Source organism: Falco biarmicus, chromosome 11 (genome assembly GCF_023638135.1).
Source record: "Falco biarmicus isolate bFalBia1 chromosome 11, bFalBia1.pri, whole genome shotgun sequence".
In the NCBI taxonomy this organism is placed as follows: domain Eukaryota; kingdom Metazoa; phylum Chordata; class Aves; order Falconiformes; family Falconidae; genus Falco; species Falco biarmicus.
Genome location: NC_079298.1, coordinates 6,095,267 through 6,119,741, shown reverse-complemented (window position 1 = coordinate 6,119,741; position 24,475 = coordinate 6,095,267). Strand labels below are relative to the sequence as shown.

General features: G+C 39.9%; 1 protein-coding gene across 4 annotated transcripts in view; it reads left to right on the top strand.

The window, feature by feature from the left end:
- Positions 1–802: 802 nt before the first annotated feature.
- The window catches only part of PATJ (PATJ crumbs cell polarity complex component), a 157,241-nt gene continuing 133,568 nt past the window's right edge, over positions 803–24,475 (top strand). For 2 of the 4 annotated variants that reach the window (XM_056355669.1, XM_056355666.1), the window contains exons 1-12: positions 803–913; positions 7,238–7,293; positions 7,376–7,542; positions 9,265–9,456; positions 10,817–10,956; positions 12,747–12,945; positions 14,592–14,720; positions 16,504–16,716; positions 20,400–20,502; positions 22,294–22,382; positions 23,627–23,759; positions 24,042–24,176. In XM_056355669.1, coding sequence (XP_056211644.1) covers positions 7,272–7,293; positions 7,376–7,542; positions 9,265–9,456; positions 10,817–10,956; positions 12,747–12,945; positions 14,592–14,720; positions 16,504–16,716; positions 20,400–20,502; positions 22,294–22,382; positions 23,627–23,759; positions 24,042–24,176 — 1,522 coding nt within the window. In that variant the 5' untranslated portion in view covers positions 803–913; positions 7,238–7,271. Of the gene's footprint in view, positions 914–1,130; positions 1,211–7,237; positions 7,294–7,375; positions 7,543–9,264; positions 9,457–10,816; positions 10,957–12,746; positions 12,946–14,591; positions 14,721–16,503; positions 16,717–20,399; positions 20,503–22,293; positions 22,383–23,626; positions 23,760–24,041; positions 24,177–24,475 lie in introns of those variants that run through there. The other 2 variants (XM_056355667.1, XM_056355668.1) reach the window with 2 other exon arrangements.

Genomic DNA, 24,475 nt, shown 5'->3' with positions numbered 1-24,475 from the left:
GCAATGCGCTGTGTCTCTTGGAAGCTGCAGGTAACGTGGTGTTACTCTGGAGCACTGTCAGGAGCAGCGCTGGTTGTAGTAAGTGCTGTGAGAGGCTTGGTGCTCTGTGGGGCAAGTGTTACAGCCCCTCACCTCTGTCCCAGTCCACTTCTTCCTATGGCTTTTGCTGTTCCCTCCTGCAGAAGCAGCAGTGGCTGTGCTGCTGGGGCCAAGCGCCACTTGGCTCACTTCTGTGGGAATTTTGAGTTCAAAACAGTTCTGAATTCGTGTCTGGACACTGATTTACTGTGAATGAGTTTAAAAAAGCTTTTCAGCATCATCTGCACACACATTCTGCCCTCCGCGAGGGGTTTGGTGGCCATGTTGACAGGCATCCCGTTTTGGCCTATGGTTTATAAATACACTGGCAGGCCAGGATCATCTGAAGATTGACTTGGCTTTTCACATTACTCAAAATCTGCTTCCACTAGTGCCTGTGACCAGACAAACGTGCTGTGGGCCAGTCTCAGCCTGCAGATCCCACTCTCACCCCGGCCTGCAGGAGCAGGGTGGACAGGCCAGGCGCCGCGCTCGGGTCATTCCCGCACTCTTCCCGACACCTGAGGGCTCGGCCCTGCTCTGCCGCACCGCTCGGCCGGAGGTGCGGGCCTCCCCGAGCCGGGGAAAGGGCCCTTACCGGCAGCGCTGCTTCTCCCAGGGGCACCGGCGCTACGTGCCTGCCCGGACACGGTCTGCGGGCCGCTCCCGCCCCCGCCGCGGGGCTGCGGCCCGGCCGTCCCCCGGGAGGCGGCTCTCCCTCCGCGCCGCCCCAGCTTCCTGCGCCGCAGGTGAGGCGCGCTCGTTTCCCGCTTCCGCCCAGGTGAGAGCCGGCGGCCATCCCGCCGCTCCGACCGCCGCCGCGTCCCGCCCGCAGGTACGGCGCGGCAGGGGGCCCGCGCCCGCCCCGGCCCCAACCTCAGCGCCTCCCGCCACCCCCCGCCCCGGCGGCCGGCTGCGGCCCAGAGGCGCGGCCCTTCGCCTCAGCAGCGCCCCCAACGCTGAGGGGAGCCCGCCGCTGCCCACCCGGCTCGGCCCCGGCCCCCGGCGACTCGCGTGGGCGTGACTTGCGGTAGTGAAGGCGGCGGGGCCGGGGGCTGCGGGCGCTGTGGGAGGGCGGCCAGCGGGCCGGCGTGCCCTTGAGGGGAGGTCTCGGCGCCCAGAGAGCTGGCAGGTGTGGTATTGGGGAGGGGGCGTCTCTCCTGGCAGGTACTCAGCTTGTTGGGAGGGCTCTTCTGGAGGAGTTTAATGCCGCCTTCAGACTCAGAGGCTCAGCGCTTGGTTGTGGCATAGAACCCTCGGGAGAAGCCATCTCCTGGCTCCCCTCAGCGAACACCGCCGTGGCCCGGCTACCAGCCTGCATTGCCCAGAGGCTCCCGCCTCAAAGCCTTTTAGGTCTCGCACACCTGGGGCCTACCTGACACCCCCGGAAGGTTGGAGAGAGCTGTGCAGCTCCTGATGCAGGGCAAAGGGTCTCTGAGGCGCAGGAGTCGTCTTGGTGTTGTGTTGTCCAGTTTCCATCACTGGGAAGGGCTGTGTCCTGAGGAGGGAGGAGGCTGTGCCCTGAGGAGAGGGGAGGCTGTGAGGAGCAGGAAGGCTGTGCCATGAGGAGAGGCAGTGCCGTGAGGAGTGGGGAAGGCTCTGCCATGAGGAGAAGGGGAGGCTGTGAGGAGTGGGGAGGCTCTGCCATGAGGAGAAGGGGAGGCTGGGAGGAGCGGGGAGGCTGCTCTGTTAAGAGAGAGGAGGCCATAAGGAGAGGGAAGGCTGTGCCTTGAGGAGCGGGAAGGCTGTGTTGTGAGGAACTGGAAGGCTGTGCCATAAGGAGTGCGAAGTCTGTGTGGTGAGGAGAGGCTGTGCTGTGAGAAGCGGAAAGGCTGTGTGGTGGGGAGAGGCGAGGCTATGAGGACCAGGAAGGCTGTGCCCTGAGGAGAGGAGGCGCTGGGGAAGTAATGCACCCTTTGCAACGCTTTCTGTCAGTGCCTATGAATTCATAGATTATTAAGAAAACAGGTTTTTACTTTATTTATGGGTCATTAATAGGAAACCAGTTCATTTGCATTCCTTGTAAATTTTTGAAGTTTAGAAATTTCGTGTGGCTCCTGGTCTGACAGCTCTGCTCCCCCGTGAAGTGATTCGTTAATTGTGTGCATGGTCATCATAATAACTTTAGGATTTATTGGTTAATTTCAGTAGAATACGATAATATTTAGATCTTAGAAACAAGTTTTCCACGAATTTTGTGACAATAGGTTTCTGAGACCATGTTACTGCTCTGTGGAGAGTGGCTTCAGCGTGAGCACACCCCTCTATTAGACTTCAGAGAACCTACACTGGTGCTTCCCTAGAGGCTGAAGTCCGCAGGAATTCAGGTTCTGCTTGTTGAAAGTTCGCATGCCTTGAGAGTGAGTAAGGCTCTTGATCTGCAAGGAGAGTGGTAGTCACAGATGCAGAGGTTGTTTTTTTGCTTTCCTCATCTTCTGGTCACTAATCATATATAACACGTAGTTTGCCCGTGGAGCAGGTGTTTTATATATATATTTAACAGTATTTAGCTTTGACCTGCTTTATCTTGGAGATAAGTGGTGTATTTGTGTTTAGGTATTCCCAGCAATGTTCTGTTGTTCCCTTCTTTCAAGTGCCTGGAGCAGTCAGCACATGCTCTATAGCGCTTTTTATAAATACTGCCACATTACATGGAACAGCAGGTTTTGGTGGTTTCATCTGAAAGGTGTGTGCGTGCTAAGCTTGGTTGTACTGAATTCTGTATATTACTAGGGTGGAAAACTGAGCGTAACATGTAGGACAGCAAAATGTGTTGGAGTAGTGTTTTTTTCACAGTATGTAGTCACTTGATGTTGTGTAAACTATGTAATTTTTAATATCTGAAGTTACAGGTGATGCTGTGTTAGGACGATTTAGGATTAAGATCACATTAACAAATGCTGCTTTCCCTTTCTTTTGCCTTTATCAAATTTTAAACTGTTCAGGCTGAAATTTTCCAAGCCAGAGATCTCTCTGATGAGGAAGATGATATGCACTATATCAGTCAGTCCTGATAACAGGGCCAGGAAAATTTGCAACCACATTAGTGCAGAAAGGGGACTTTGGATTGAGGTATAACCTTGGCTGTTCTGTGGCAGACTGCTCAGGTTGGCCCTGTTAGAAGCCTTTGAAAAATAGCAGCAGTTAGCACTTGTGCAGTAAGGACTCATGGCATCTAACATCCCAAAAGGCTATGCTCATGCTGCATGGGGACAGCCTCCCATGAGGCAAGACCTTCCCTGTAGGCATGTCTCCTGGAAGGACACAGGTTGTTGGAGGCCAAGTTGAAGGACATAGGGCAGAAGCAGTTTTAGTTGTTAGGTGGGTGGGGAAAAATGGCTGGCTAAACGTCGTCCTCCTGAAGACCCCAGCAGAAAAGCCCTTGTTTCTGTCTTTTGGCAGCTCTTTGTGGAGGACAGGTGTTGGTCAAGGCCACTGCCAGGGGTGTCGAGTTCCCCTCTGGCTCTGGGATGTGCCAGGGTAGAGCACCCTGTGTCTCTGTGCAAGTGGCAGGTGTCTGGCAGGGGGGTGATGGCAATGGAAGATTTAAACCTTTCAGCTCTTCTGATGACCTCTGCTGGCATCAGCATGGGGGAATTCCTTTTTTCTTAGCCTGCTTTTGAAGAAGATCCAAGTCTTACGATTTCATACAAAACGTTATGAAACTCTCCCGCTCCTTATGATGCATAGAGTTCAGCTCTCAGAAGTGAAGACAGTAAAAACCCAGATGCACGCTGTGCTGGAGTGTGGAGTCTTTTCTGGTGTTAGAAAACACTAAACTTCCTGGAATTCATTATTTTCTCAATGAATTTACAGTTATGTTGGGAGTTGTGACATAAATTTTGAACTGAGGTTTGAAGTTTTGTCCACCAATAAGATAAATGAGTGGCTGTAGAAATCAGAGAATGGAGCTAAGGAAGTTGAATGTGGAGTAGGTGAACTAATTTTAACAAGGCAAACCAAAGTGTTTTGGATCACTCTTCAAAATTACCACCTAGGAATAGACCTTCTAGTTCAGCAACTGTCTCTTGACACCCTGCTTGGACTTGGCATTGGTGTTTGGAAGTTGTTTAACAATAAACTGTTTGGGCCCCTAAACATAAACAGGTCAATAGTACATGGAGTTGTGTGTTTCTCTGGTGCCCAAAAGCCAGTCTTAAGAGACCTGCCCTCAATTACACATTGCTTGAAAACTTTAAATTAGTTTATATTTTCAGGGATCCCCTCACACCAGGACCTGTTTACTTTAAAACATAACATGCTTCTTCCCTCCTCCCACCCACTCCTTTTAATGAAAGAAAGAACAAAGAAATAGTGAGGATGGTTTTAACTTATTGCACACCAAAAACAAACAAAAAACCCCACCCAAAAACCCCCACCAACCATTAAAGATCATTGTAAGCTGGCTGGAGGCCAGCTTTAATCACAAGGAATCTCAAAGTGTTGTGTAAACTTGAACTGTTATACGAACTGTACCCGAGGTCCACTTTGGTGTCCACTGGTGCAGAGTGGTCTGCAATGGCTCTTAGCAACACTTTGGAGCAGCTCAAGAAGGAAGCTGAAACTTTCTTTCATCTTTATTTCCCCACCTCCTGCACCCCCTTCTCCAGGGGACTTTTGCCTGTATGTCTTACCTATATTTTTCAGCTTAAATTTTTCTTTTTTGCATCTGTACCCATCGTGATAATTGCTATTGTTATACCTGCTGCAATGGGGAAAAGATTAATCTTGGGCACTGTCAGTGTGGCACTTTGAGGCTGTTTTGAATGACGCAGGCAGTTTCTCATGGCACAGTTTGCCAGTGCAGCTGAGCTGTCGGAACTGCTAGCTGCTGCAAGGTGTGGTCCCACTTCCCCGGCATTTCTTGGCCCCCTCCTGTGTGCCAGGGCTGGCAGTTCAGAGCTAACTAGGCAGAAAGCTCACCCTGCCGAAACGTGGAGGTTTTTTCTGCGTGTTTAGCTCCCTGTTCCAGCTCACTATGGGATCAGATGAATAAGTGCAAGTGCAGATGAAAAGGGAAGAACAAAATGCATGAAAGAGGGCTGGAGAGCTGGACCAGCCTATTGGCTTCAGCTATTAGATGGGCATGGTGCTGTCAAGTCATTATTTCCTGCCATGCTGGATTTCTTTTCTGGGTTTAATCTTTTCTTTACCCTAGTGCTGGTTTAAAGGTGTTTCAAGCCATTTTTCCTCATAGGAGTTATTTTGCATCCCTTTCTGATGTTGCTTCACTTGCTTTAGGGTTGTTTTTTTTTCCCTCTTAACTGTTGATGTGAGGTAGAAAAACAGAGGAGGGAAGTGAATGGAGGGAAGTTAAATTGGGAAGAAAGAACAAATTTCCATATTTTTTGTCCTGTTTTGTTAAGATTCATGCAGTATTTTTAGTCAAGAAGGTTAAGTTTTGTCTTTTTTGTTTAGATGAAGATTGAGGAGCGTATAAGGAAATAGTATTTTCATCTGCTCTTCAGAATCTGATCTCAGCACAGAATCGAAGGCTGCATTGCTCTTAGAAGTGTTTTATTTTGAATGGAAAAGAAAATAAAGCTGCAGCACTTACAAAAGTTCAGATGCATTCCTGAAAATCTTTCAGAGGTTTTATGGGTTTGCTGCTTCAACTCTTGCTATGAGTTTGATTTAAAATGACCTCCTAAATCTGTTAAAAGTCTTGCAAAGCAACTCATTTTGCATGGCCCAGGGTGAAAACTGCGCAAACCCACCAAATTCTGCAGGAATTCTGCAGGAGCCCAAACTGCTCAGATACAGTGAAGGGTGCATAAATCTGAAATTGTGGTTTGTGACACACCTCTGCCTTCCCCTCCCCCTTAGATAAATCAACTGGATCTGACTGTTCAGGAGAAGAGAAGCTATTCACCTGCATAGTTAATATTTTGTTAAATATAACAGTGTCCTCCCAGAATTCAAGATATTTTCAGTGTGAGCACAGACAGTGTCAAAGGCAGAGCTGAAAGGATCAGAGGTCCTGCTGGGAGAGAGCCCCTGGAATGTCTTATTCTGGTATTACATTCAGATGCATATAACCCTTTCTGCTCTTGAATTGCAAGATTAAAGAAGTAAATACAGAGGTGGTTTTTTTTTTAATATATAGGGCTATTTTTGTTCCAGAATAATTCCAAATATATTATTCTGAAATTACACAGTTATATACTGGGTAGAGTTAAAATAATATAAATTGTGCTATTAAATGGCTGATTTCTTTCAGAGAAGCTTGCACTCAGTGAAGAAATCTTGTTTCTCATTTATGTTTTGGTATGACTGCCTTGATAGGTTTCAGAATGGCAGGCTCCGCATCAACATAATAACATGCAAGTAAGAGTACAAATTTCTCATCGCTGCTAATTGCAAGTCTGTTGTTTTTATACTGCCATCTAGGCCTTAGCCCCAGTTGGAGACCTGTTCTATTTGGCACTTGTAGAGGAGCATGATAAAAGATACTCTGCACCTTAAAAGCTTGTCATGAATGTAAAAAAGAGAAAGGCAAGCTCACACAGGAGAGGAAGACAGGCTTCTCTGACCTGTTCAGCACCAAGGCTGTGATTAGAACTGACCTCCCTTAGGAACATGTTGGAATAGGGACTGATTTGGCCAGTTTGGGGCCTTATTGCTGTGGTGTCTCATGAGTGGAGGGAACTTCATTGTTTTATAGGGAGATGCAAGGTTTCACCTATATTGCCATGCAGCAGGGTTGAGCTATCATGCTAAGAATACTGTCTACAATTAATCAGGTGGAAAGTATCTTCTAAATAATAGGAAGATTTAAACTGTATGTATATTTGAGGAGATCACAACTTTAATGTCTATATCCAAAATAATTTGGTTGAACATAGCTGTCTTAGTTTTCTTGGCCAATGTTTGTTTTTATAACCTGGATTTTCATTCATATTTGAAAGCGTTTTTCATATTCCTTCCTGTGTGTGCAAGTGACAAGGAAAGATTTTTGAATGTGCTGAGGCTGCAGTGCAGCTAGCTATATTGAAAACTGCTTTGAGTGCTTGGGGTAAACAGGGGGTAGTATTTCTTTTATTAAATTTGTTATAGTTAGCTTAGTATTTTATTATTGCATGTATTGACTGTGTATCTGTTAGGATTCTGCTTGGATATATGATTTATTAATTTCTTTTTTTTTTTAAACCTCATCTAGGTTATTCTGAGTAATTTCAAAAATACCCTTCAAGATGCCTGAAAATCCTGCTGCAGGTATGTAGTCTGAAAGTGATTACTTTTGTTAAGCGGTGAGAAATGAAGCTCCATTCCTAACATGTACTACTTTATGGTGCAGATAAACAGCAGGTGCTGCAGATCCTTGATCGTCTGCAAGCAAAACTGCGTGAGAAAAGAGATTCCCAACATAATGAAAACCTGACTGTTCTACGTAACACACTCAGGAGCCCTTTGTTTAACCACATACTGACTCTTCAGCAATCCATCAAGCAACTGAAGGAACAAGTGAGTGTAAAATTGTGGTTGTTGGTGTGATGATAATTATGGTGAACTTGGAATTTAAAACAGGGTATGTAGGCGTGTGTTAATCGGGGCACTGTCATTAATAAGCTGTAACTTGATGTGAGTGAATATTGGTTTGGGGGCTTTGTTGTTGTTTTTTGTGTTGTTTTTTTGTCAACATAGTATCTACAGAGTCACTACTGAACTGAGAAGTGGTATTGCAACAAACAGGTCATGGGGCGGCATGCTTTGAAAGGGAAACAAAAAGCAGGCGTTGAGAACCACATCAGTGGGGGAAAAAAACATCTGCAAAAGACATCAGCTCTAGTACTTTGAAGTTCTGAAGACAGCTGGAATTGGGATCCTTTGTTTTTCACAGAAGCTAAATACTGTTTATCAGCTAACTGGTAGCATCTTTTGTCCTTAAAAGACATCATCACTTAGTTCCTGCTGACTTGTACAAGAACTGTTAACCTGCTTCGGGAAATAAAATCTAGAAAGCCACTCCTAAAGATTTTCCCGGCTCTGATGCAGACTACGCAAGCTAGCTTTAAAATGACTTGGCTTCAGCAGTGGAAGGAACTTTGTGGATTAGTTTATAATGCCAGCTGACATGTTCTGTGGACATGGGCATCAATGACACATCTGTAGGAATGGGTCTCACCCTGCAACGAGCAGTGTCAAACATGCAAACTTAAAACTAAGGACTAACTTGGGGTACCCTAGGCAGCAGCAATCCCTGTCTCTGCTGTTGCTGCACCTGCCCAGCTGCAGATATGGTGGGGTGGGTGTCAGGGGGACGAGGCCAGCTTGCTGTCATTGCCAAATGTATTGCATGTGTTCCTGCCTGGGTGGCATGGTAGTGGTTGTGCCATTCATTCTGCCTTCTTCCCAGGTTCACATAGGTGCTGCATCTGTTGCTGCTCCTTCCTTCCAAAGCTTGTATGCATGTCTGCAAGCTTTTAAAAATGTACAGAAATGCAAATATATCTAAGATCATACTTTGTGACTCTGGCATAATGGATTTTATATCAAGAATGTTCAGAATTATTGTATCTAGAAAACTTACGGTTTCTTGAAATTTTTTAAGCATGTCTGTCATGAGCAGTTTTATTCAGGATTTTTCAGTTTACTATGTCACACTGAGAATATTTCTGCATTTCTTCATTATCTGTCAGGACTAGAAATTGAACTGCAAATTCTAGCAATGATAGCATGTTCAATGGCGGTTAGTTTGTACCCTGGGCTCTCTCTGGGGAGGAGATAATACAGAACAGGCCTTTGGCTCCAGAGTGACTTAAAAAATTTGGATTCTTTTGCCAAAATTGTCTGTGTTTGCCTGACAGTTGCAACAGTGCTTCAGTGCCTCTTTAATGTTTGGTGCTTTTGTATGTGCTGTTTTTGGAATATTAGAGTGAAAAGAGGACAATGGGCGCGGGCAGGGAAGAAGCACAAAAGATACGGAGAAAATGAGTGGAGTAGAAACAGAGTTGAAACATTCAAAGAACTTTCCTCTTGAAAAACAGTTTGAACTTGATATGGTAACTTGATTATAGCTGTATATTAACATTGCTTAATTTATAGAGGTGGGTATGTTTGTGTGAATAAGCGTATGCGAATGTATGTAGGCTTGCTTATTTGGCAGTTTTCACACAAAATGGTATATGTGGACATCTCTTCTTTTGTTTTTCATAGTTTTTCTACGTCTTTGTTCATTCTTAACAGCTCAATTATATGCCTCCTGACCGTTCAGTAGATTTTGATTTTACTAGAAGAGGGGTACTAGTGTTTGCTGACAAATCAGTTGCTGCTGGGAGTGTGCATACACCTTGCAGTTCACCTGAAGCCAAAGCATCGACCTTCACTCCAAACCTGGGAGTTAATGAATTTAACTTAATCATCAAACAGATGGCAAAGGTAAGGCTCTCAGCTTTAGTGAACAAACTTCTTTTCCTTTAACATCAAACTCTTTCTTTGGAGTGCATTTTCAAGCATGCTCTTTGTTGTGTATCTGGGAGTGTGGTGCCTCCTAGCCAGTAAGAGAGCAGAAGTGCTGAGGATAACTTTTCCCTATGAAAGATGTCAGCAAGGGAAAGTGGTTTGGTGTTTTGTTTTTGGGGTGGGGTTTTGGGTTTTTTTTCTTTGCCAATTTTTTTGTCTGTCTTTCTACCAAACACACCAATGTACAAAAGAAATTTCCGTTGCCAGAAAACGTTTTGGGTATTTGATGACACTTAATTGAAAGTGGACATTTTCTGCAGAAACTTGTTTTGATAGAGAGACTTGTTTTTTCAAGTACATTTTAAATTGGAAATATACCAACTCTGTTAATATATGAACAGTGCAAATGATTAAAAGAACTGGCATGTAGTATTTTATTTAACTCTTCATTTAGTATGTCTTAACTTTGCCAGACAGATGCTGATTTCATTAACATGTGATGTAGCATGTACCAGATGCTTATGGAAGTTATACAGGTACAGACATCGACCCATGTGGGATTGGCATTTATACCACAAACGTATTGTTCTGTGTTATATTGAACCATTAATTTAATTGGTTAGTCATGCTTTCTATAGTAAGTAACTGTTGCTAATTGACTACCTTAATGTAACTGTAATATTTTGAGCATAATTCTTCTCATTAGAGTGTCATCAACTCATCAGATAAAAGATTTAGCAGTAAAGACTGCACATTATTTTGGATAAAACAGCTGTGATAGCAGTGTGTTCTCTAAGTAATATTTCCCAGTAAACAACCCCAAAAATCTTAGAACTGAAGAGCAGGCAGTTGCAGAACCAAACTTTTTTTAGCATTAAGTGTGAAGTTGCAGGGAGGGGAAGGAAATTAATTTCTTTATTTAAAAGCTGCAATCTTTTGAACATACACCTAAAAATCAGCATTAAAAGCAAAGAGAGCCAAAAGACAAGTAATTTAGTTTAGCTATGCAGCATTTCCAGAAATCCCAAATATATTGCTGTAGACAGCACTTCGTTCATAGTTTTCATCCAGTTTGGAATTCATCTCATAACGTGAATGAAGTGTGAAAGCAGCTCTTAAATTCCCTGAGGTTTCAGAACCTCAGAGTGCTTGCATATCCAATACTCTGCTATATTAAAAATAATAAATGGAGGAGCTTTTATAGAAATAACATATTCAGTATTTTGCCTTTGTTTAGTCTTAGGAGGAGAATAATTCTCCCAGTGTTCATAAATTTTTAAACTAGCTCATTCTATTGCATTAAAAATTAGTAAATCAATTTTTTCTGTTTTATTAGGGCAGACAAATAGAATCAATAAAGATTGAAAAGCCTTCTGTTGGAGGTCTTGGATTTAGTGTGATTGCCCTTAAAAATCACAGCCTGGGAGAAGTTGGTATCTTTGTCAAGGAAGTCCAGCCAGGAAGCATAGCTGACAGGTGAGATCTTTATAATTGTATTGGAAATTTGAAGTATTTCCATGACGAGAAAAGTAATGAATTTCAGCTTGAAAACTCTCTCAGACTAACGTGTTTGTCTGGGTTATCTGGCGGGATATTTTGTTGGTGGTATCTTGAATTCTGGCTTTTCAACTAAATGGACTCATGTTTTGAAGATCAGATTTTTAGATGAGTTTTAAATATCCGAGCCATTCATAAATGGAATTTCCAGAAATAACGACTCATTTAAGAGAATCATGTGTACTTTACTAAAAAACAAAAGAAAACTCGGAAAAGATACAAGGAAAATAATAATTAGCCTCCGTTTAAATTTTTACACATTGTTTCCCTGAAAGATTCCGCCCCCCCTCCTTGTTTCTTTGTTTATGTGCCTATGACAATGCCCTATTTATAGTTGGTTTTACTGTTTGTTTCCTGTGTAAATTTAGATCCAGTCCTCCCAACAGATCCCTGCACAGATGTCATCATAGAATTAAGGCTTCAGGCAGTTTCTTCCCGTATTGTCTGTGGGTTTTCACGCAACAACAAAAGACAGAGCAATCCTTTAAAAATAAAATGTGATTGTAAAACCACAAGAGTTGGCATGAGACAAATGCAGTGCTTGGAATTATGTTTCAAGAAAATGTGTCTAGATTTCAAGTCATTGGTGTCACTTTTTAAATAACACATGTCAGGAAGTGCCAACACAGGATGACAAAAAGAGTGGGGAGAGGTTGGAATGATAATGGCTATGGGCCCACAGAGAACACACTAGAGAACACTTAAAGAAAAGCATATTAGGCTCTTTCAAAGTGGAGACAGATGGACTGATCCGGATGTCAAAGGAGGGTGAATATCTCACTTTAGGATTTGATGACCTGCTGCTCACTTTCTTTGATGAGAGAATCTAAAATATGGTTAGTGCTTGAAGAAAGTGATTTCTGGGAAACATCTTAAACATCGCATGATAAAAAGGAAGTTTAAAATGTGTTAGTTAAGATGTGCAGTTATATTGTTTCGGGGTTTTTAAATTTCCCCAGCATGCTTTCCATTTTGCTGCTGAGACAAGATCTCCTGGAGACATTTTTGGATTCCTACAGAGCTTTGAAGGCAGTGTCTGTCTATGTAACAGTTTGGTCTCGTGCTCGGAATGAATATTTAACAAAGGAGATGAGTGATGGTTTCTGTCTTGTCACAAATCTAAATTCATCACTAGGGTGAATTAACTGTGAAATTCATATTATCTTAAGGTATAAGTTGAATTGTGTATTGCTCAAAGAAAGTTTTAAGCCTGAAGTTTGATACTGTAAATTTTGAGTAAAATATAAATATGCAGCTCATTGATCTTTAGGTTAAATAATGATACGAAACAATAACATAAGCCTGAGTTGTAGGTAGTTAGAGATAGTATGGTGTGGTGCTAAACATAATGAAGGATAGTTCCTATTTCATTGCATAACTGGAAAAAAATAATTTTCTGCTCTATAATGCCATAACACCAAGAAAGGATGAGGGCATTTCACTGAATTTTGAATAGAAGCAAAGGAAGAAATTGAGAAAATTCCTGTGCTGTGGTAAAGATGGAACAAAATATGGCTGAGCAGTTCAGTATAGTGTGGATTGCATGTAGTTTGTATGTTAGTGAAGACAGTCTAATAAGCAGATTTTTTAAATATGTAAGTATTGAACCTTGCAGAACTGTGTATTTTGCATGTTCATATTTAAACTACACAAGCCCATTGTGAAGTCACTATGCTGCATTTTAAATTTTCTTTTAATGTTTTGTGAAGGGATCAAAGACTAAAGGAAAATGACCACATACTGGCCATTAATTGCACCCCATTGGATCAGAACATTTCCCATCAGCACGCTATTGCCCTCCTCCAGCAATCCACAGGATCTCTACATCTGGTTGTGGCTAGGGAGCCAGGTCATGGAAACAGCGGAACTTCGGCTGTCTTATTAAATGATATAAATCCACCTGAGACTGTGAGTTGTTGTAATACTGTCAAAAACAGATTTTGAACTAGGCTGGATGGGTTTTTTTGTGGCTGTGTTTGTGTTAGTAAGCTTTACATACAGGGATTTTTTTCTTTATTCGGATTTTATATGTGATGACATTTCATTTAAACTGATCATGCAATAAGTATAAGGCTTCCACTGCAAAGCTGCATGAAGTTGCTATAAAATAGATCCTGGGTTTTTATAGGATAGCAGAAGCTTTAGTAGATCAGCATATTCTTAGCAGCAGGTTCTGTTCAGCACAGGCTGGGTAAAGCATTTTATGAGTATACCCAGCTGAAACCTACTTGTGCTCAGCAATTGAAGATGCTCTGATTACATCTTAAAAGAGTGTAAACATAACCTATCATGAGCGCTGCTTGAAATATCCCAACCAATTCAAACTTAAACTGCTCAAAACAAAAAGCCTTGTCTTTGTTCTAAAACCAAACACAAAGTATCTGTTAAAGAACCTCTCAATCCCTGTTTACATATTGGTTTTTTTTTTAATCTGCACATTTCATTGATTGTGAACACTTTTGTTTTCTTGACCAAGGAGTGTTTGTCACTGGGATGTGTAATAAGCTATGGCTGAACTTCCATCCATCTGTGTTCAAACCATATGGTCCAGGTGGCTTCACTGAATTTGGTCGAACTGCACACCTAAATCCAGGGTTTGCAATATTAGAATCTTAATTTATTATACTAGTAGATTTTGATGAAAATCTGGTCAAGAGCAGTGCTTTCCTTATTCTCAGTAATTATTTCCCTCATGATTATTACAGGGCTAGTGAAATCTGAAGGTTTTAGTGGATAATCAATATTGTTTATTGCACTGAAAATTTTAAAGAATTAAACCTTAACTGCTTTTTCATTGAAAGATCTGCACTGAACAGACTAACAAAATAAAATACAAATATATATATCTCTACAGGGGGTCTTTAAACTTCTTTTATGATATTTAACTGGCTTTGGCAAAGATTTTCAGTATGCTAATAAATCCTTTATTCACAGAAGACTTAAATCTGCCTACTTTGCTCCATTTTGGTTTCTATGAGATATTAATCTGACAGAAACATTGGCTGAGTTTAGATTGCTTAACAGCTTTGTTATTTTCAGATTGTCTTGTAGAACATAAGGTCATGGTACAGTGTAGCTTAGAAACATGCTTCCAATTCAGTATGGCAGAATATTGTGCTGCGCTATTAATTCCGCATGTACTGGTAGTGTTTAGAGTATGTAAGTGAAATAACAGAAATAAGAATTTGGGCAATGCTAAGTGAAACCTAGGCCAGTCCAATCTCCTTGCCTCTGTTTTTCTCTGTTTTCTTCTTGATTTGTGAAAAACTAAAAGGATAGTTTTTATTTTGGCAAGAAAATATTAAAATTACTTTTTCCTGGTATCCTGTTATCTTGAAAGTGAAGGACAAAATGTATGTTTAAAAACAGATGAGAAATCCCACTGCATATTTATAAGGAAATGAAGCTGACTGAACAAAATCCAACAGATCTCCAATATGTAGGGTAGAGAGAGAGATTTGCTCTGATTAATTCTTCTTGTTCCCAGTACATGTAAAAGTGAGAAACGTTAAAGTTCGGCTGAAATTAAAATCTCCTGTTTTTATTAATTGCAGATTCACTGGGGCCACGTTGAAGACATTGAGCTGATTAACGATGGTTCAGGATTAGGCTTTGGAATTGTAGGAGGAAAGTCGAGTGGAGTAGTTGTAAGAACAATTGTTCCTGGGGGATTAGCAGATCGGGTAATTTGTTATATTATGTCACTTCTTGTTTGATTGTAAAGCATAATTAACTGGTTTTGACAGTCTTAAAATAAACGAATATACTTAAACAAAAGGAAGCTGATAGCATCAAAGTCTGAATGCCAATGTATACTTCATAAATAAATATGTTGAAGGTATGATTGAGGAAAAAGTCAGCACCTGATATGAATTAAGTTGTTTCTCAGACATGCTTTGGCTTTTATAACATTGTTAAACATGCAGAAATCATGAAAAGTTGTCTAACCTTTTAATATTTTCAATACTTTTGATTTTTTCAGCCTTTGGTCACTCTAGGGGAGGACAAATCCTCTTAATGGATTTGCATGTCCTCTGTACAATTTGGCACATGTGGCAACAGCTATAGGGACAAACTCTCCAAATGAATTGTTGAACCAAGAGAATCTGCCCTATTGAAGTAATTGCATTGCAAGATTCAGTTTATAGATTGAAGATGTCCTATTTTTAGTGGATTTCATTTTAAAGGGGTTTTGATCCCTGCCTTGAGATCTGACCAGTTCAGGGAGATGCCTAGGGTTGATGTAAAGCCTTTTGAAGTTACTGATATCTTTTAAAGTTGCAGTTTGCAAAGGTAGTTTGCAACCTTTGATTGCTAATCTTTAAAGACTCTGTGCTAACTGTTGATACATTTTAGGAGTAGAATGTGTTCAATAGCAAAAAAAGTTTGGATTTTTAATGTGAATTTGGTCGTGACAAGTTACAATATTTGAGGTCTGGAACCCATGCAGACAAGGTCTGGTAACAAACAAAAGAGAGGTGCTAAGGTACTTCTAGTATAGGATGGAAATGAAAACTGGAGATTTGGAGAGCTTTACTGGAAAATGTTGGCTTTTACTTGATTGCTTCCCCCTGAACCTGTCATGTATAAATGAGCATTTTTTAATTATTGTGTAACACCTGTTTTGCTGTAAGGAATAAAGTGTTTTGGCTACAAATGAAGCATGTAAGTTAAGAACTCATCACATCATTCTCAGCTGAATGAGACATCATTAAGAACATATGAAATAATGAGCACATATAGATGTTAAAATTGGATGAGTTTGTAAATGAGTTTGAGTTAGTTCTGGGAATAACTCTGCTATGATTGGTATATAAATCAATGCACCTAAGGTGCTGGAGCTGTGCTGATCAATACCAGCTGAGGATTTGGTCCTATGAATGCTTGCTTATAATAGAAATGATGATGTAGGTCATGAATCATAATCATCATGTAAAAAACGGTTTGTGTGGGGTCTTGTTACCTTCAGTGGATTTACTCGCCCGAGTTGGAGCTAGTCATGTGGGAAAAGAATTGCCAGGCTAATACAGAAGTATTAGCATACTGAAAAATTCTAAGTCGTCCTAAATCAGAATGCTTTTTATTCTAACCCCTATAGGATGAGGAGTAATCTATGAAACAGCAATACATAACAACTTGTGAGATTATAAAACCTTGTTGCTGCCTGTTTTGCTCTAAATTAGAAGTAACAACTTTCTTAGTCATGGTGCAATTCAACTTTGTATCCGACTCAGTTTTGGAAAGGTTGATTTACCACTGTTAACTGCTGTGAAAAAACCTGCATGATTATGCAAATGCTGCCTTGAATTATTTAGTATGTTGCTGTGGTGGTCAATTTTATGGTATTTTCTTGTATTGGCCCTCATGGCCATGAAGATGCCTCTACATGGTTTCAATTGTGTAATGGAATAGATAGTTTATGTATGGACTGGAAACATGTTTTTGCTGTTTTATTTATGTTTGAAGGACGGGAGGCTCCAGACAGGAGATCACATCTTACAGATTGGAGGGACCAATGTGCAAGGAATGACCAGTGAACAAGTTGCCCAAGTGCTGAGAAACTGTGGGAATTCTGTTAGGATGATCGTTGCAAGAGACCCTAAGTGTGAAATTATGGAGACTCCACCAGCTCCTGTGAGCTGGCCAGTGAGTACATTACCTTCCTTTCAAAATGGAAATGTAAGTATCTGGTGTTTACTTAGGACATTTTTAAGTATGTTTGTGGCTTGTGATCAGAAAGGAGGAAAAGAACGGAGTGTTCTTAAGACTTAAAGTGCTTCTTCTCTTTTGAGTTTCCAGACATTGTATGCCTGCATTTAAGTGGTCATTATTATAGCCCTGCCTTCTATAATTTTTCCCTTTTTCCTGTATGTTATTAATACCTATAATCTTGGGATCAGAATGACCAGCTTTACAGAATTTATTTCAGAGTGGGTAATTTAATTACCAAGACCATAAACGTTATCGATAAATGGTACTTCTAGTTCTCCTTCTTAGCTCATTACATTTTTGCTAATCAATCATTTCTAAGTGAATTTAAAACTTGACTGTGAATTTCCCTAGTCTGAAATCCAGAGCGCCATGGCCACACTAGAATTATTCAGCACAATCATCTTTTTATAAAACATAAGTGTAATGTTTTCATAGTCTACGCTACTGTCTGTGATAGGAAATATATCTAAAAATTTTGAAACTTGTTTTAGCAAATCTTATCATGGTCATATCAAAGTCTCTTGTTTTTGAAGTCATTCTTTTCAGTTTTGAGTAATTAAAATCAACAAATGCTACACTAAGTGTACAGTAGGTCTTGAAACATAAACAAAGCTGTGCTTGTGTACCATCTGCTACTACTGTGCTGCTTAGATTTAGGTGTAGAATCTGAGTAGCCTTTTCTTTCTTGTGTAGTTTCTTGAATATGAGTGAAGAGAGCTTTTTCTTTTTTTTCTTTTTTTCTTTTTTTTTTTTTTTTTAAGCACCATTTTTAAAGGTCAGACTAGTAAAGCAAAAGGTAGCCATTAACTTTGTGTCTTGCATCTCTTTGGAAGACTACTGTGCCTGAAGCTGTCAGTAAAGTATTCTGTGTCCTTCTCAAGTTCCTCTTCTCAGAGACCAGTGTAGTAGGTCTCAAGAGAGATGGGGGGTAATTATGTACATAAGGTTGGAGTCTTAAGAGTGGTCTTTAATACTCTGAGAAAAAGGCTTTCCCAGAGAATCAGCATCTTTGTGAAGCGCTTCTTTTCTGGTTGTATCACATTTTCCAAGGCCTGTATTAGGAAAAAATAACATGGTACTAGTTTTGTTTCCTCTACAAAGTACTATTTTTGTCTCTCCCCCACCTCAAAGGTGGGCATGCATGTTTGTCACTAATGGACCCCAAGCGTTGTAGATGCTGCAGCCTTTCTAAAATGTTACTCCTTCTGGATGTCTTTTCAATGTCCTCCTTATTCCTGCTATGTACTTTACAATTTTGTATATTTCTTTCTGAATGTCATCTATTATTCTCTGAACTAAATAGTGCCTTCATATTTAGATTTGAAGAAACTCTGCTTTCTGGTGTTGAGATATTTGCCGAAATCAAGAATTGTGGCTAATCTGAATGTATTTATTAATTTAATGATTATTTTAATGACCATCAGTTTGTGTCTGACTTACAACAGAACTTTTTCATATAATTTCTCTCTGGTTTCTGAGTACTTTCACTAGCTGTGAGCTTTGGAATATAAAATATTTTCCTTTTCTTTTTTGTAAACCAGCAGAAAGGCATTTTTAATATATGGTTAGGGGTTTTTTCAGTTTTACTTAATATTTTATTTCCTTTACATTTCCTGTAGTAGAGAATAATTGAAACTACTTATGTCTGTGCATGAGCACAAGAAAACAGTCATCTGTATACTCCAAGATACTGACAGCAATGTTAGCAGCCTACTTGTGCTGACTGTGTTTAGGACTGTACTTTGATTTTTCTGGACTGCACTTGTAATGTTTTGCATTCTACCAGTAACGCTACTTAGAGGAAATTTCTGTAGTGCCAGAGCACTGACTGTGAGGGGCTTTTGACTGTCAAAATATCAGGACTTTCAAGGCTATATTATAGCTCCATTTCAGACATTATTATAGGCTTGTTTACTGTTTTCATTCCCTCTTCTAAAGATAAGTGACAGAGTATCAAAACTTATCTTCATCTCTGTCAGCATCTTATGGAGCAAAAGAGTTGAAAAGCAATTAATGAGCTTAATGAGTTGGCTAGCGGAGAGAGGTGTGTGTGATAAGGAGATAGCTGTCCATCGATCTCTCTTTCAGTGAAAAGAAATAGGTACGGCCATAACTCTGGCGTGCTTTTAACATAGGTCCTTCCAAAGCTGATATTTGGTAAGCATTTGATTAAACATCTCTTTTGTTCACTCTTTTAAGAAATGTTTTCCAATTTCCCGGTCCATTTTTTGCTGTTGGCAGTGACACTATCCCTCTTGATTTCATCACTTTAACAGACCTTACTCTGATCATGTTCTTCTTTTTGATCTCATTGGGCTGTATCAGATTACTGAAAACAAACAACTTTATGTATTTTAATTTATCCCTTGCAATCCCAGATCTATGTGCTTGATTGTTTTTTCCCTTTGGTATCACCAATGTCTTTAGTGTGTCCTGTTTGAACTCTGTCTTGCAGTTTTGGTTTTTACCTGTCAAGAGTAGAGTTGCACAGACATACTGAGGCCAGCTTTGTGGCGACCTTTTTCTGTATACTTCTCCAGTGTAAGATCAGATCATACTGTAAGCTTAGCTAGTGGCTTTTATGTTTTTTTGGTAATTGTAGTATGTGGAGGGTTCAGAGAACAAGTCATGTTATGTGCTTCTCTTTTCAAGTATTATTTGTTGTGAGAAGTCATCAGTTCAACAATAAAGCATTTACAAATGAATACTCTTCTTCCCCTCTTAGGTCTTGAAAATAATTTTCATTGAATGTGAGCTAATGAGTCTTTTGCTTCCTATTGCCTTAGACAGTCTGGAGGCTTCCAGTGCTCTTTGCAGTTTGGTGGTGTTCAAATCTGAACAGGATCATATCAAACTTGTTAAGCTGATGTGTGTAAGATTAACGTTTGGAATGGTTTTGTGGTTTGGGATCTAGCATAAAAACACAATAAGATCAAACACCTACCTAGACTGCTGTATTTGCATTTAAGTAGGCAACTGCTTCTGTAGTAGAGATGTGCCTACTATGTATACACATGGTTTCTTTCATTTGAGGGCACTGAACCTCTTTTCTGTTTTGAGATCCCTTTCCTGCTGCCCCTTACTTCTTTAGTAGGTAATAACAAGGAGAGATAAACATCGCTTTTTCCAACAGAAATATGTGAGTGATCACACTTTGTATCTGTACCAGGTTTTTTTACTTCTTAACTGTCTAGTAGAAAGAGCTCAAGCAAGTGGATTCATGACACTTTATCAGGACTAACATATGAAAGGGAGAGAAGAAATTCTAAGGGTATTCAGGGTTTCTGTTGTCTTGTGGGATTGACTGGGGAGTTTGTTACCAAGTGGCAGTGGAATCCAAAGGGAAATGGCCCCTGAGCAGTCTAATGAAAACCTTTGTTTTCCATAAAATTTTCCATAAAATTTCCAAAAAAAAAAATACTATACCTCAGATGGGTATGTGGAGAAAGTATTGGGAAAGAATTCTAAAAATATCTACTGACTTTGGGTCACACCTTATTTCTGGCAAACATTGGGTGTATCTCTTGCAGATCTGATCCCTCCTAAAACAGGAAAATCAAAATCACTACTTCTGATCTTAATTAACCTGCAATATTGTAATGGTACTGGGAAATAATGAGGTTTTTTATTGTCTTGTGCTTTATTTATAGGATAATGCCAAACTTTTTGAGACCTATGATGTTGAACTTATAAAAAAGAATGGGCAAAGCCTGGGGATAACAATTGTTGGGTATGCTGGCACATCTGATGTGGGTGAGTCCTACAGGATTTAGTAAAGTCTAGAATGGAGGCTTCTCAAATACCCTTTATTTACTATGGAGAAAATGGTTAGCACTTCTTTGAAACAGTGTAACTTACAACATCTATGAAGATGGAGAACTGGCTGCAAAGTGAAATTCAGCCACAACATTTTTTGGAGTTGTAATACACTTAAAAAAATAATTCCCACTTGACTGCTGGACTGTGAATTTTAGATGCTTATGTTTTTACTGTGCAAGACATTAAACTGTAACAGACAAGTTCCTGCATGTACAGACTCCAACAGTCAAGTTCCTGTCCACACTGTTCCTTATTTTGCCCCAGCAGTATATAGCATAATTCAGATAACACAAATCAAGAAGAATTTCAGAAAGAGAGTATCAGATGTCTGCAATTTGCCTTAACTTTTCAATGGCAGCTTCAGTATGTACAACGTAACTCAGCGTGCAACTTTTGTTTGTTTAATGAATTGTAGGTGTTAAGAGTAGAAATGATCAGCCAGATTAACTAGTCCATCCCTCTGCCAGGCAAGAGGTGCAGAGAATCTTAGCTGTGCATGGTGTGTATGCCAACTTCACAGGATGATGTACTGTCTTTGGCAGATGGCTGTTTCACTGTCTAAGCTCTGGGAACAGATTAAAATACCTATGCTGGGATATTGGGACATGGAATCAGTTTATGGTGGTTTTTTCCTAAATCCTTTTTAAATTAGAGCTGCTAAATTGTCTTTCCAATATTTGTACCACGAATGATAATATTTTTAAAATGGGCTCAACTGAATATCTGATTTTACACAAAGGGGTAGTGCTTTTTATTCCTTCCCCTTCCTCATGGGACTCAAGAAGGTATTCTGGGAACGTGGTGTAGCTGGGGTTGCTTTCCAGCCCTCTTCTTTCCCAAGAGATTCTCTACTGTTGCTGGTCGGGAATCCCAGGCCAGTGCAGTGAGCACCGGGAACTAGGCTGAGGAGGAGTACATGTCAGACAATAGGAAATGCTGGGTTTGAGGCACTGGTAGAGGAGTTTTGCTGAGCATGGGCAAACCGTGTTGGGCAGGTGTATGAGGAAGGTTAACATTGAGAAAAGGATGGATGAAGTGTCAAGATTCAGTAGAATTAAAGGTCAGCATCTTGTATTTTGCAGGAGTTTGTGGAAGGGAAGGGTTACTGTTTCAACGGATGACTGGTTTTTTTTACTTTTTTTTACTGTTTTTTGTTTTTATTTTGTGTGCTAATTAGAAGTTAGAATTAATAATTAAACGTCAAATATTACAAAGAACAGCTTTTCTGATTTCTATGTTTCTCTTTTTTTTAAAAAAAAAAAAAAGAAAAATCCTTTTCCTTTAAGATTTAAAGTACTAAATTCTTTAGCTATAAGATGATTGAAGTCCTGATCAAAGTACTTAAGCACATACTTTACTTCTAGCTTGGGTAGTCCTATTGAAATCAAATGCAGCATGGATTTAAGTGATTGTGGTTTAAAGCCTGGGTAAGCACAAGGATGAATCCATGGAGGAGGTGGCCTTTTGTGAGCCATTTTAAGGGAAAATTTTTGAGGTCACTGTACAGGTGAGTGTGTCCATGCTGTTTTTTCCATCAGAGATCCTCAGTCATTCTGTGTCAAGCTCTGTGAGTGGTCATGTGCAAGTGCTGGCAGTTTACAGAATCATAACTTTGCAGGCAGAAGTGTGTGAAAAAGGCTGTAATTAAAAAAGCTGAATAAGAAAAGAAACAAATTGGATTAATGTAGTGACTTGTTTCTCTTCCTCCCCTCCCCCTGCCAACAGAACCTTCAGGGATTTTTGTGAAAAATATAATACCTGGTAGTGCTGCTGACCACAATGGCCAAATACATGTTCATGACAAAATTGTTGCTGTAAGTAAAATAGTCTGCTTATATATTTTTGTAGAACTAATACTTAATTGCACATCTCAGTGTTAAAAGAGCAATGTAGTAAAGACTTCCTAAAATTAATTAAACGTTCTGTACTTTGCAGAGGAAATAATTTGGTGGTTCGTATTTGTTTAGGTAGAGTTGTAACAGAAATGAGCTTTGGGTTGCTGTGGTTAAAATATTATTTTATATTAAAAGTAGTAGTAAATAGTAGTTAACTATGAAAGAGGGAAGCATTTGTATTAAAATATTTCAGAGTGGAGAATGTTGGCTTTTGGCCTGAAGTAAAGATGAGCAGCATTAGCTTTTATTTGAATTGAATGGTTTGAGGATGGTTAAGATTTTGCAAGATGTGGCACACTGTTTAATGGTCCTTAATGACTGCGTAGCGTAGTGTGGATACAATCAAAATGTTAATAGTCACAAATTAGGTTTAAAACCCTAAGCTTTAATGTGCAGAAAAATTAAAAAACATTGCATAACAGTGAATTGAATAATAGCCAATTCACAGTGCAAGCAAGAATGAATTACATAGTCTTTTTTTTTAAGATACAATATTTATAGAGATACGATTTTAAATTACTTTTTAAATGTGCACTATGCCAGACCTTCCAAAGTCAGTTTCTCCTTTGTGAGAGCAAAAATTGATACAACCTTGTGCTTTTGTCCACAGCTTTGCAGTTGAAGCCCTTATTGGCGCATGATCTAACAGTGAGGTGAACAGAGTATTTTGGTTGTAAATTAAAACATCTGACTTAATGTAAGAATTGGGTTGTGGATTATATGAACAGTTATGTGTATAGGCTTGTGTGGGGCAAGTTAAAAATCCATGCAAGAGCTAACAGTGATAATGAACTGAACAGAGTTCTAGGTTGACTGCTCTCACTGGGAAGCTTCATTCACAATACTACTCAAGCTGGTTTTTGTAAGCAAAAAAATTGTAGGGGGAAAATCAGTGCATACTTAGATTAGTAAATTCTGTTTTGTGGTCGCCCTGTGAAGACAGAAGAAATTACTGTTGTGTTTCCTTTTAAAATGCATTTTGAAAATGTTATCTAATTAGTGAAATGTAACTGATTTAATGAGATTGTTTTGCAAATACTGCTGTCTTGGGTGAATAACCCTACAATTTCTGCACAAAATAATGTGGATGTTGCTTACAGTGTATGGTACAGCATAAGAATGTAATGCAATGTAATTAATATTATCTGATTTTCTTGTTTGAGGTTGATGGAGTTAATATACAGGATTATACCAACCAAGAAGTGGTAGAGGCATTGCGTAACACAGGACAGACTGTACACCTTACCTTACTTAGGAGGAAACCTACTATTTCCTCAGAAAGAGCTACAGATAGAGGTAATCTTTTTTTTAGCAACTGATTTTATTTTTCACTGCATTTTCAGCTACCTAATTTAACAATTAAGACTAGATACCACATAATCCTAGATTTTTGTAAGGGCACACAAAAAAAAAAGATACTTGGGGAGGAATGGAAAGAAACATAAATGAGAGATTTAGGAAATTTGAGTGCAAAACTCCTGTGTAGCCAAAAAAAAAAAAAATTGGTTCATGACATGGTGTTACTACTTGATATATTTTGCAGCATATAATTTATTTTTTTTTCATCTGTTTTCACAGTGCAGCCAACTGTTCCAGTCTTTGTGTCCCCTGGAGCTGTAGGGACTGAAACTAGTGTGGACACTAAGAATGAGGAAAACCAAGAACAGAAGGATAATCCTCAAACTGAAAAGAAACAAAGTCTAGATAAAACAGGTGGGTAGGATATCTGCAGTGTCTCTTCTGAGTCTTTGGAATTGTCTTTAATCCATTTTCAATACTGATGGGCTGTCGTGGCTTACTCTGTCTTTAGCTTTTGCTCTGTAATGCTTTTTATTCAGGTCGCTCTAAAGTAAAGCTCTACCTGTTAGATCTATCAAATCTTCCACCCCACTCTATCCCCAAAATGAGGTTTGCCAAGAGTGTTCTGTGTCATCATAGATGTCACTGATGAAGGGCGCTGTTAGGCCCTGCAGCTATTGACCTTCTTTCATAACTAGCTGTCAAGCCATTGG